This window comes from Erithacus rubecula (genome assembly GCF_903797595.1).
Source record: "Erithacus rubecula genome assembly, chromosome: Z".
Taxonomy (NCBI): Eukaryota; Metazoa; Chordata; class Aves; order Passeriformes; family Muscicapidae; genus Erithacus; species Erithacus rubecula.
The window spans coordinates 410092-423859 of NC_136661.1; the positions used below are offsets into that span (position 1 = coordinate 410092).

Here is a 13768-nt window from a genome sequence, read left to right on the forward strand (position 1 = left end):
GTTTAAAATAAAATCCAACACCTGACAGTTTTCAGCTGGTGTTTTATCTACAATAGTTAGACCTATTCAAGGCTTTTATGCCCTTTTTTTTCAATGCAGAACCAATATGTTTTTATTTCTTTTAGGGGAAAAAAAAATGTATTTTTGAAAGTTTGCTGCCCCAGCTCCTCATGAACTTCATTACATAGTGTTGATAGTACTTCCCATTCAGAGGCTTGTATGCTGATGATGACAGACATGAACTCTGCAGGACACACTGTAAATGCACAATTTAATTTTTTTATATTTAAAATACTCAATAACCCCCTGAAGTTTATATTTTACTAACACAGGATAAAGACTGCTTGAGCTCAGTATTCAGTGAGTGTGTACCCTTACTCATACTTGTGCAGAAGGAATCACTGTGTATTGCCTGCTGATGAGAGAGGGTCTGCTCTTCATCTCTCTGTGATGTGGAGCCTTGGGGTTGTGCTGTGTGATTGCTGTGGAGGAATGCTCCAGGACCCTCTTGGAATGGGCAAGGGATGCTCCTGATGGACATTATTTGCCTGCCTCAGATTCAAGGGTGATGGTGCCTGTGTGTCTGTTCTCCCAGTGTTGAAGTGTGCATGTGAGCCTGGTACAGGAAATAAATGAAAGCAGATATATTCAAGCAGTTTTCTTTCATGCCCTCTGTATGGCAGATTCCTTTCTCTCTCGACAGCGTTATCCACTCCTCTGCCAGGCAGCCATTGCTGTTTCAGGGCAGTGTACCTGAAACCCATTTTATTATTATTTTGAGTGTTCATTGAACGTGGTTCAAGATCACCACATTGGCAATAGAAAAGTGCTACATAGCTGAAGAATGTTGGTTTGAATTTGTATTAACTCTCTGAGTCATTAATCATTAGTACTCTTTTGACTTAGTCAGTACCTCAGTACAGCTTACATTTTTGTTAGAAAAAGATGTCGGAAAATTAATTACTTCATGCTTTTTCCTACCAAAACTCAAAAAACCCCCAAAAACTTTGAGTGAAACATCCAGCTCTATTGGTACTAAAACCTGAGATTTTCTGCTGAAGGCCTCTAAGCTTTGAGGCTTTCATCGTCACTTGAAAATAGAAATCTTTATCTGCCCTACAGAAATGTGTACTTTGAGCTTCATCTAGCATTTGGTATGTTAGTCGTGTTTCTAGTTGCCCCTCTTTGAACAGCAAGATCTCGTTCCCATTGGGGCTGAAAACAAGTAGATGGCATGGTCAGATTTATTTGTTCTAACACTGTGCTGCTGTGGAGGGACCAAGAAATTTGGAAATTAATGCTCTTTGCCCTAATGAAAATGACAGTCTTTGCACACGCATAGCACAGTAAGATGGGGCTGCCTGAGTCCAGAACGTGTATGCAGGGTTTTTTGAGACATCTTGAGGCATGTAACCCGTTCTTGCTGTAGATGTCTGAGCATGAAAGAATTTCTTACATTGTGCTTAGTGTGTTGCAAGCTGGCAACACACTAATGTCTGGCAAAGGTGAGGAAATAATGCCCTGTGTTGTAGGAATTAATGTTTCTTATGGGAGAGTTAGAAGATAAGGGTAAATGGAGCTATTTGCACTTCACTGAATGTGTTTACATATCCATGGAAGTTTTATCATTATCTCAGAACAACATGAAAGGAGACTTTAGAGGCGACTGATAATAGTACCACATCAGCAGCATAGTTATGTTTTGTTGCTGAGGTTAACAGGCAGCTCCACCTGTGCCTGAGCTCCCTGAGGAAAGATGACTCACACATGAGGGGATAATCAGAACTGGGGCCGGTGCCTCAACATTGATTACCCCAGTCAGAAAACCATTGCAAAAATTATGCTGTTTAATACCATACTTTGTGAACAGTCTTGATTAGAACAGAAGTAAATCAAGTGATTTTGCTGCTCTGTATGAGGCCTTTTTAGGTATTACCTAAATAGTGGGAGGAGATTACATGCGATAATCTGTGTTTTATAATTCAAATTATCAATTACAAAAGTATTGCAGTCTAAACCGTGGCAAGAAAAGAAGTAGATACAGGCTGTAACAATTTTATTATCTTCCAGTGCATAGATGATATTTTTCCATTGCCCACACTGCTTTAGTGGATTTTAGTTATTACAATGCAGCTCTATTCTGTAGGTGAAAAAGGCATAGTCGGGATAGTGCTTATTACATTGTGTCTTCCATAAAAAGAGTAATATATCATCAAGTAAAGTGCCATGGTCTTAGTATTTTGGACAACAGCAATTCAATTGCAAAGTTACTTGTGTTCAGGGCAGGAAAAGGTCAAAGAAGGAGGCCAATCTTAGTGCTCTTGGTGGCCTAAATTTACTTTGGGATAGGACCAGTAAGAGTAAATAAAATTTTGCACATTAAATACTACAATTTTAGCTAAAAAAACCAGTTTGTAGATGAGATGTTTCAACTTGATTTGTTTGTGCTATATTGATCCTTTGAGCACTGTAAAACTGGTTGTACTACATGAGATCTTAATTTAGCCAGTTTCAAATAATGTAATTATAGCCCAGTATTTTTAATATTGTCATTTGGTGGTGAAGGTATCTATTCAGATAACTATCAATTACATTATAGATAAGTTACACTACATTATAACAATTTGAGTGAAATTAAGTTTAAATATAAACAAGTATCACATTTTCTTATTTTTGTAAAAGATTGTTGTGTGTTATAGTCTTATGTAATAGAAGCAAACCTCTGTTAATGTAAAATTCAGATCACGCTATCAAAAATTTATTTTAAATCAAAAAAGCAGAGATAAAAGCTTTAAATAAGGATAACTTTTTGTAATATTCTTCTCATAAAAGTACTTGTGTAGGCAAAGTTACAACAAGCGGATGTGTTGGCTGTAAATGGTAAAGAACCAATAAGACAATAGAAATCTGCTCTGGGTTTTTTTTTCTCAGAAAATCAGGGTTACATGGTCTGTATGTATATAATATGGGTGATCTTTCGTGAAAACTACCACACAAACATGATATTATCACAGAGCAAGTGCTTAGGATCTATCTTATCAGATGTTTCAGATCTATAGAGAAAAATGTGCATAGAGCATATTGTTGCCAAACATTATATCTAAAAATCATTGTTCCATTATGACATTTTGAAAAATAGTTTGAGGAGTTTTGTTTGAGAATTTTTTAGGATTCAGCATATTTTTTTTTTTTTTAATTTTTCTCTCTACAGCTTTTCACTGAAACTGGAATGTACAATAAATGAAAGCTGAGGCTTTCAGATAATCATTTAAACCCCAGCAGTTGAGGGAAGAGAAAATATAATGAGGCTTGCTGTAAAATTGACAGGGCCAACAGAGATCTGCACTTGATCGCTCTGTAGTATATAGACAAATTCTGAACAATTACATTTTCTGGGACATGAGTTCAAGAGGCTGTGCAGCAGGACTTCAGAAAAAAAAAAGCAGCTGTTGTTTTTCATCTATTTAGGTCTGTATTTACTTGATATGTATGACCTTGACAAGCTTCCTACATAGTAAAGCTTTAGTGTGGAGTCATGCTGGGAGTGTTCTACAATTTGAGCTACTCAAGAATAGAGGGGAACTGTGGTGAATTTGCAGTCTCTGAGTACCTGCTGAAAAGACCAAATTTCTAAAGTGGAGAAATGTACCACAGTACATAATTACACCCATATCTACATGTAGATGGTTCTCCAGTTGCTTCTTTTGTTACTAGAAGAGTGTGAGCTCCTAATTTAGGTGAAGTACCTTCCTGCTGCCCCAAAAGTGACAGTCTGTTTGATTTCCTAAACAGTGAACTATGAATGCATCAACGCCTGTCCTTCCCAGTGGTGACATAGAACATAGGGCACTGTAGACAAAATAGAGCAAAAGAAGGGATTTGGGAAATCTTAGCTTTCAACACAGCAGCTGAAGGGGCTGGCCAGAGCAATTACCTCCTATCTTCTATCATTATTAATACCACTAGAGCTGAAGATGTAGAATAGTTGAATAGTGCTCTCACCTTGGCTTTACTTCCTGGACTGAATTTTCTGGTTTGTATTTACTACTAAAATTGAATTTACTTTCTTTGCAAAACACATTTCCTTTGTTGACGTAATACAACTCTGTGTATGAAATATGTGGAAATTCTCAAAGGGAAAGTTTAAAGTGTTAAGTAAAACTCTCAGAACATCAGTATCTGAATATTGCTTGTCAGCTTCATTTGGCCTTTCCGCAGTTAAAGGAGTGCAGAGGGACAGTTGCCATCCTCTCATCACAGGGCTTTTATTCCACTGGGCTTATAAAATGAGCATCATTTGGCCTTGTTGCTCTGCTCATAATCAATTCTTCACAAATATTGATGTCTTTTCACACATTCTTGGGGAAAGGTGGTCTAAATAACACAGTGTTTAGTGCCATCTTGAAAAGCTTTTGTATAACCCTGTCTTTGCCAGCATTACCTACATATTCAGGACAGTCTATCCTTCTTGGCAAGGTTTATCTGATAAGAACTTCCATCAGTTTGCCTCTTGTGTTTAAGGACTCTGTTCATACTCATGTGACCATACACATTTTTAGTTTATTTTGTCCTTAGTTTACTCTTTATCTTGTAGTTCTGAAAGCCATGGAAAATGTAGTATTCAGCTGCTCTACAAGGCAAACCTTGATCTTCCCTCCTGTACTTTTTTGCTTGCTTTACTATATCTGTCACTCTTTCTAGTAACGTATTTTCAGCAAAGAATACCTTACAGAACAATCTTCACTAGTCTTCATCTTTCAGTTTTATTGTGCAATATTCTGCAAAATAATTTATTTATCTACATTCTTTGCTTAGTCTCCTGTTAATGAATCTTCTCTAAATCTTGACTATTTGTGAATTTTTACGTTAGCATTGTCTCAAATTTACTTTTAATTTCTAAAGGTAAAATAAAATGAATTCATAAATACAGAATGAAAGGATTTTCTTTTAAAATTAGGTTACATGTTTCAGTAGAACAGTCTCTAAGGAAATGCAAATCCCACTTGATCCAGTGCAGTTGTTCAGAGGAAACAGTTGCAAAGGTTTCATTAACATCTTTTCTTGACACTACTTTTAAATGAAGGCTGCATTTCAAATTCAAAGAATTACAGACTCAATGGAAGGCATATTTTTTTGAGATTGGAGGGTACCTCTGACTGTCATCTGGTCTACCTGCCCTGTTCAATAAAGGTCACATTGAGTTGGGTGGTCAGGACCCTGTCTAGATGGTTTTATCAATGTCTGTTAGAGAGGGAGATACCAAAATCACCCTGGGCAGCCTGTGCCCATGATTAGGTACCTTGCAGTGAAAAGGTCTTTGCTGATGTTCAGTGGGAACCTCTTATGTGAGCTACAGAGAGGTTGAATTATTCTACTAAAAGCTGAGGCCACTTACAGGGCACTTAAATGGCAGTAGAAGTTGTAAGTACAGGAGTCCTGTTAGAGAAAAAGGCTTATCCTGCAGGAGCTCCTCCCTGAAATTCAAAATTTGTACAAAGTGAAAGTGAAAGCAATGCTTAGCTGTGTAAGTAGTTTCAAGGGTATAGTGTATTCTCAGTATGTATAGTACTGGGAAACATGTCTCTAGACTATCATGCATAAAAAATAATGAAATGAGATAATATGAAATATGATATGAAATGATATGAGATATTAAATGAGATATTGCTACACTACTTAATGCTTACTTCAAGAAAGAATTTGTAAGCTTCCTTCAGAAATGGTTCAGGGAAAGGCAAGAAAAACCATTGTCACCCACATACAGATATCTATTTCTTAATGTAAGAATTAATAAAGAGCTTGAAATGATGGGGGTTATTTTTAGAGTCATAGAATCGTACAATACCCTGAGTTGGAAGGGATGCACAAGGATCATTTAAGTCCAGCTCCTTACCCTGGACAGGACAGTCCCAAGAAATTTTACAAACTGGGACAGCCATGAAATATTACAGAAACAGCTCTATTATATCCTTTGTCATAAACACGTGGGTTTGTCTGAAAGTTGTTTGCAGCTCAAGAGTGAACTATTTGTTAAAAGAGGTAAGAATTTGGAAATGGATAAGCCAGGTGATTTAGAAAAATCACTGGTAAAAAAGGTACCTTTTCGTTTCAAAGCAGAGAATCCCTCAATCAGGTCTAATAAAGAGGTCACTGTCTCCTATGTATTACTATGAGAGCACTAAAATGAAGCAGGCTGTCTAAGAATACAATAAATCATATGGGGTCATTGCATTAATGAATAGTTCAGGACCAAACTCTCATTAGCTTTGTCTGTAGAAAGAGAAAACTGGTAGAACAAGAAAAGGCCATATGAGAGAAGCTCTTTGCTGATACTGTCTTAAACTTTTCTTGTTGAAAGATATGCTTTAGCTAATTTCAGACCCAATAAAAAAGTATTTTGTCATTAGAAACCAATGTATAAGAGCAGAGAACCCAAGTGCATAAAGCTGTAAATACCTAAGTCCTTGGGATAAGAACCTGTAAAACTGTCAAAAAACACTGGTTAAGTGGCTAAAGACACCCTCTGTTAACTAGAAGCATGGGTGTTATTTACACTAATCCATATTCATAAATGAAAGACATATTTTTAGTTCCTTCTGAAAAGGCAATTATTTTCTGTTAATAACATTAATTCTTAGGTTAAAAGCAACTGTTTCCTCTGGGTGCACTCTCACCCAGACTTCTCAGTCAAAAAATGAAGGTTTCATTTCCAATACTTAGCAGTTTTAATATTTATGCTAATCTGTATTTCTTGGAATAAATCTTCTGATAGAGCTGTTTAAGGAAATAACGTAAAAAATTTAAGAAGTTATTAGGAACCCTTTTTATGTATGTATGGATTATCACATGTGTTTCATGATGACTTTCTGTGGTTTGAATTCTCAAAATGGTCTTGCTAAAGTAAGCAAAATTTTTAACAGGAAAAGATACAACATTGTATGTATTTACATTCATTTGTTCCTGTGATAGTGACCCAGTTAGTTAATGCTGGGAGGAAAATTTTACATGGAGCAATTTCATTGGTATTTTCATGCCTTATAAAGAGAATGAGACTAGGCCTTTCTGCTTTTTTTCATTTCAAGAGTTTTAAAAAATAAAATAGTGAACTTTTAGTAATGAAATAGTCTCTGCACCTATGTGATTTTTTTTCTTTTTAGACTCCTAGCACTTGAAAACCAAATATTACTGTCTTGTAGTGTTTGGTTTTTTTGAGGGAATTAATTTGAAGTTCATGTTGAAATTAATAATAGAAAAATACAGTTAACGGAAATCTGCAGAAACCAGTCCTCAGCTAGTAATTTTGCTGCAAGAAGCATAAATTGGTGGATAAATTGATGGATTTTTAAAAGTAGCCTGCAGCTAGACAACTGAATTTAGTTTGCTGATGTCTTTTAAAGTTTGCATGGACACTTGTTCTTCATCTCTGCAGTCTGTTTCATATTATCATGATTATTTTACAGCTAAAAATCTTGTAAGGTTTTACAGATGCTCAGGAAGGAAACAACTTCTTTTTCAAAGTGCTTGATTTTTAGGGCAGTGTCAAGTGATGCTGCAGTGTGTTTCATAAAGGTCTGATGCTGTGGACCATGTAGGAATCTGTCTTGGTACTCTGAAGTGGATTGTGTTGTTGGTTGGGTTGGGCTTTGTTGCACAGGATTGATTCAGTTGTATATAAGTGGCATACACCCACACAATCAGGTACAGAGTTTGTATTTTGACTGTGCGTCTGTGAGAACTGGAGTTGGTGTTGATTTAAGGAAAGCAGATGTTAATAGTGTTTTTCTCGAGCATTCTATTGCCCAAATAGGCATCTCATAGTGAGAAAAAGCAACAAAAGGCAGTAAATCTCTCTGCTCTATTATGAAGAGCAACAATAGATTGATTTATGGAGAAAAAGCAACTGTTAGGCTTAGGTAGCCTGTGTGTGTGAAAACTGCTTTACAGACTGGATATTTCTGCTGCCACTTTCGAGAACAATATTGTTCTGTCTTAATCATGAGGCAAGGAAAGTCAGAAAATGTTTGTTAGCCTGCCTAACATAATGATAGAAAGTTGTATAAAATTTAAAGTGTAAGCAGATTTTCTTTTAAATAGTAGACAATTATTTCCTAATCCCATTTTCACTCTTCCTTCTGTATGGCCACTTCTTGTTTTGTGTTCCACATTAGCATCCCCTCTGCCCACATACCAGATTCATACTTTGTCTCACGTACACAGATGAGTGTGCAAGAATGTACCACTAGGAATCAGCCAAAAAGTATACAGTCACTGGCAGCAGGAAGCAAGACTCTTCAGTAATGAAGAGCAAAATAGTACAGTGCAAAATATACAGAATTTTTTGATAAAGCAATAGGACTTCCTCATTTGATTAAAGGGAAATTCACACATTTTAAACAACATTAGGAGAAAAAAAGTCTGTAGAACTGTTTATTAAATAATATACACTGATTTAAAACTTCAGTTTTCTTTTGCAATTGATAAATTCTAGATAATTTCTCTTTGTAACCATGTATACCTTCTGGTTCAATCTCATTTACAATCTGCAGAGTTTTGGTACATATGGAAAACATTAGAATTAGCAGAATTTCAGTACCAGCATAAAAGTTTCATTTGAATCCCTACAATAAGACATTTTCTAAGGGAGATGAAAGAAAACTGTCTGAGGTTTTCTGGCATTTAGTGTGGTCTGCTCAGTTCTTGTTTTTCAATTTCACAATGCCATTGCTAATTTGAAAAACACTGCATCTCCAGTATCACAATGACAGAGATGCCTTAGGTCCATTATAAACTCCTTTAGGCTCTCAAGCCTTTGGAAACTTCTTGTTGGGCTTTAGCAAAGAACTAGACTAGATATACTAATGTGTATGCATAGTGAGTGCAGTAGTCATCTCCGCAATGTTTGCCTCACTGACACCTTAAATTAAGGTATTTGAGCATTATTTGGCCCCACAGTTTGGGTTTTTTGGTTTTTTTCCTTGTTTTTGGCAGAATGCTTTAGTCAGTAACTAACCGTAAGAGTTTTTCTAGGCAAAAAAAAAAAAAAAAAGTCTCTTAAAATGATATTTATTTTCTTTTTTTTTTCTTTTAAGTCTGAACAGCCCAGTCCTGCCAGTTCCAGCTCAAGTTCCAGTTCCAGTTTCACACCATCTCAAAACAACAGACAACAAGGTACCAGTAAAGGAAAAGAAATTGAAAGGAATGTGTGAAATGAAGCGGCCAATAAAAACAGAACTCGTGGCATCTCATTACCTCTTTTCTTCTCTTTCACTGCCTGAACTGGCCACAGTTCTGATTTAGAGACTTTTCTGCATCTTGTTTTCAAATGTGTCTGTAAGTGCAAAATAAAAAGAGAGAAAGAAACTGTGAATCTGGGAAAAGGGTGTGAATATTGATTGTTTGGAAGGACTAAATACATGCTCGTCACTTAACAGAGGCTAGCCCAAAAGAGCTTGTGTTTCTGAGTTTTCCTTCTGCAGGGTTAGGTAGCATGGCACCTGGCTCCATCTGAAGCCCTGGGAAGAGTATGGTTTCCCATGGGTAGCCAACAGAAACCCAGATGTGTTTATGCAGACCCTTTCAAAGGCTGTAATCATCCTGTACTACTGGGAAGTTTTAAGAGCATACAGTTTTTACTTCAAATACATGTCAGGGAAGGATGATGGTTAGACTTTTAAGTTTGCATTTTGTTTTTCTGGCTAATAATTTCAGTTTACTTGAAACTCAATAAAGAATGCATTTTTCTTCCTGGAGGCTTCACCAAGGCATGTTTTCTGTAAATAAGTTGATACTCATTCTCCATGATCTATTAAACTACATAGTTCCTGGTTGGCTTCTTTCCCTGGTTTATGAGATTGTACAACTGATACATTCTTAATGAGTTTTTGTTTTATTCTTTGGATAAGGAGCATTAAAAAGCAGCCTTTGACTAAACAAAATTTTTTGTTTTAGCTGTTTATATTCCTCAATGGTAGACTTGATTTAAGGTTATGACAATATATTAGTACCTCAGGCACTCTGATTTTTAAATAGATGGTCACATAATGCATGTCTGTCCTATTGCCTTTCTGTAGGTGACTGGTACTGATTTTCTGATGTTTTCTGGCAATGTTACTCCATGTGAAAGAAGGCAAGGGCTGAAGTGAACGGTAGTAATGACTGGCTTCAGGCAGTTGGTATTTACCTAAGAATAAGCAGATGCACTTCCTGCTGAACCACCATTTTTGTTCTCACTAAAACCTTAGTGGTGTGAGCTGTCCATTACGTCAAAAGACTTGGATACCTGCTTCTTCATCTGTTTTCTTTGCTGGGAAAACCTTATTGACTTAGGAGTTTCTCTAAGCAGACTGGTCCCATCCATCTTTTCTGGATCATATATAAGACATACCACAGATTGTCTTTCAGTTCTTTATACCTTCTCTAGAAGGTGTAAAGGGAGATTTGTCCTCCAATGCAAACAACTCTGAAGTTCAGATGGTATATACCTCTTCTCTTTTTTGTCATAGTAAATAGTGGTTCCTGCTCCTTTCTGGGAGCTCCAGAATCTCCTATTAAATGTGTTCATTGCCCAGGCCATGAATTTGTGTATCAAATGTATTGAGCACCAGGCATACCATGGCATGTTCACTCTGTATGATCAGAAGCCATGCGTTTTCCCTTAACTGGAATTTACTTGCCAGGACTGTTGCCCTTTTTTGGTTGTGTTTAGACTCCAGTGTGCTCACTCAGGTGTCAAAAAAACACAGCATAAACCTTTTTCACCTCTTTTTGCATAAGCAGCAGTCTAACATGAGGTTCCTCAAGTTCTTCTGTCCTTGGGGCTTAGTTTGATATTTATCTGTTTCCTTACCAAGAAAATTTGCTCATAGGCAATTCCTAATTTTCAGTTTGTCTTTGCCTGTTCTGATATCTCAGGAGGTAACAACTGCTCAAACTTTTAAAAATGTTGTTATGGAATTTTACAGTAAGTGTTACCAAGGAGCCGAAAATTGCTATCCATGCTGGAAAAAAAAAAGACCAAAAAATTAATGTTTTGCTGATTGGTAGTAAAGTCTGCTGAAAATTTAGCTAGCAATGTGCTTTTCAGACTCCTAGACATGCTAAGTAAGAACTTGTTTGAATGACAGGTTGTCCAGTGCTTATGGGGCTGTCAGTGATGGGTGTATCTGAGAAGTCCAAGTTTCTTTTTATTACTGCTCCTATAGAAGCCTTTTTCCTCCTTCAAGCGTCAGGTGGTAAGTTATTCAGTCAGACTACAAGTTGTCATTTGCAACTGGTCATTGTCTGACTGAGATGAAACGGGCAAAAAATGGAGCACAGCTCTGCTGTTCTATGTATCATCTGTGGGTGTGTGGACAAGAAGCACTTCCATACTGACTTCCATGCTGTCACCTATACAGATGTCTGGTCAACCAGAAATTTGCCCATCTGCACCATCTGGTTTTCTTTCCTAGGGTGTAAAAGCAGAGAAAAGGGTCATTTCTCTGAACCTGTCCAAACTATGCCAATTTACAAAAGTTCTAGGGCAGTTTTAGTGATAAATCATTCCAAACAACAGCTTTGAAGTCACTTGCACAAAGCTAGTCAAAATGCCTATGGCCTGAACTTTGCTATTTCTAGAACAGTCTGTAAAACTGTTCCCCCCATGAAGGCAACACTGTCATAACCCTGTTAGGAGTATGGCACTAACTGGTAAATGTCTGCCTTCTCTGCTGGCCGTGACCAGGGAGGACACTCCTTGCCTCTGTTTCCCTGTTAGCAAATAGAGAGTTGAAGGCTTCATCTCAGGCTCACTGTGTTCATGTTAGTACTGTGTTTCTTGGGCTGAAGGAATTAGAGCCATAATAGTAATTGCTGTTGCTGCAGCCATCACTGGTGCTTTCAGTTGCTGCTTCATGTCTTGGATGGGCTGTAATTCATAGTTAAATGTCCTGTGTCATCAGGATGTTTTACTTCCCTCTTTTCATCTGCTTTTGCCCATTCTTACTTCAAGTAGATGTAGTGTTACACTTCCCAGATCTATCAAACATATTTCTCTTTCCGTAACTGTCTCTTATAGCAAAAAGAGTGAAAATCAAAACCCAAACTGAATCTAATGCAATTTTGTGGGCAAGTCAAGCTTTGTACCTTGGTAATTCAGGAAAAGTGACACTGTGGTGTTGGGTGTTATTGATGCACTTTGTTCTTACCAACATGGATGAAGTACTTACTCCACTTGAAATTAACCCAGAAATAATGGGTGCAGTGAAGTTAAAATGCATGAAAACTAAGAAGACAAAGTGATTACCTTGTACAGGACAATATAGTTAGAGTGATTTCTTCGAACCAACTTCTCATACATAGATTAACCTAACAAATGTACTTTGATCAATGTCTCTGTAGACCTTTAATCACATATAATGAGAAAGCAAAAATACTAAACCCCAGGAGTACAAAAGAAGCACACTTTTAGCAAGCATATATTTCATGTCAATTTCTCCTGTCATGACAGTATTTTCCTTACATCAGCTATGGTCCAGGGTGCAAATTGTTCTAACACTTGAACAAGTGAGTCACTTCATTGTCATGAGTAAGTCTGTTGAAGCTGAGTTGCTCATATGGTTCACTAAAACATGGACAGGTCCCTGCAGTATCATCCTACAGTGCATTACTTCATTTGTTCAATTTTTAAGACTTTCCTCTCTCAACAGTATGTGGGGAAGATAGTTTCTAAAGCTGGATAAATTGCCCAAAACACTGGGAAGGTAAGCTTCATTGTGTTTTATTGTCTCTGTTTCAGGTCCATTGAGGACTATAATGAAAGATCTGCATTCAGATGATAATGAAGATGAATCAGATGAAGCAGATGAGAAGGACAATGATTCTGAGTTGGAACAACCTGTAAATGCACGAGGAGGAAGCAGGAATCGCAGGTGAGTGTCTCAGGTTTGCAAGTGGCCTGGTGACCAAGACGTGTAGTGCTTGTTAGTAACAAGGTCAGGTCTGATGTTCTCAGAGTGATGAGTGGCAAATGGGAAGAAAATTCACTCTTTCTAAAGCATCTGCACATAAAAGTGCCCCTTTTAAACACTAACACAAATAGCCATTCCTGATACAAATTCTTCCTGTACTGATCAACATGGTTATGATGATCTTCATTTGTTTGACTTTACTTGATTTCATGCCATTGTGACTTGAAAGGAGGAGTTAAAATTACTCCCTGGCCTAAATTAGAGAAAATTGTCCTTCAGTTGTTGAAAAAGGTATTATGTAACATAGTCACAAGACCACTATTCTTACCAGTTTTAGATTATTAAGTTGTTAAATTAAATCCAAATCAATGAAACATGAATTTCAAGTAAATTCTGTGCTGCATGTGATAGATAATACATAAAAGTGCATCAGAAGGTAAAGCAAGCATCTGTCACAGTTATTTAATTTTTTTTTAATTTTAAAAAGAAGCTTCTGCATCCTTGCTGCAACCTCCAGAGGGCATTACAAAATTCCTCTGGTGGTCATGCAGCTTGAAGCTCCATCCAAATGGTGTTCAAGGTTATAGAAGACCTAAAACTGCCTCTCTCAAATAGTCTTCATATTAGGTTCTTTATGTAGTTTAGAGGGTTTTTCTGTTAAAGGACAGCTCTTGGTGCCAGTGTCAGCTACTTCTTGAATGGGATGATAATAGGAAAACTTCAATGAATGTTGGCTGCTTCCCTGGTGAACTTTAACAGCTGGAATCAAGGGGGAAAAGACTGAGATGACTTGCTGTTTGAGAACTTGTTGGTGTCAGTGA

General features: G+C 37.0%; 1 protein-coding gene across 1 annotated transcript in view; it reads left to right on the forward strand.

Moving 5' to 3' along the window:
- MLLT3 (MLLT3 super elongation complex subunit) overlaps positions 1-13768 on the forward strand; it is a 127238-nt gene that overhangs the window by 99589 nt on the left and 13881 nt on the right. The window contains exons 7-8 of the mRNA XM_079330119.1: positions 9090-9168; positions 12776-12908. Coding sequence (XP_079186245.1) covers positions 9090-9168; positions 12776-12908 — 212 coding nt within the window. The remainder of the gene's footprint in view (positions 1-9089; positions 9169-12775; positions 12909-13768) is intronic.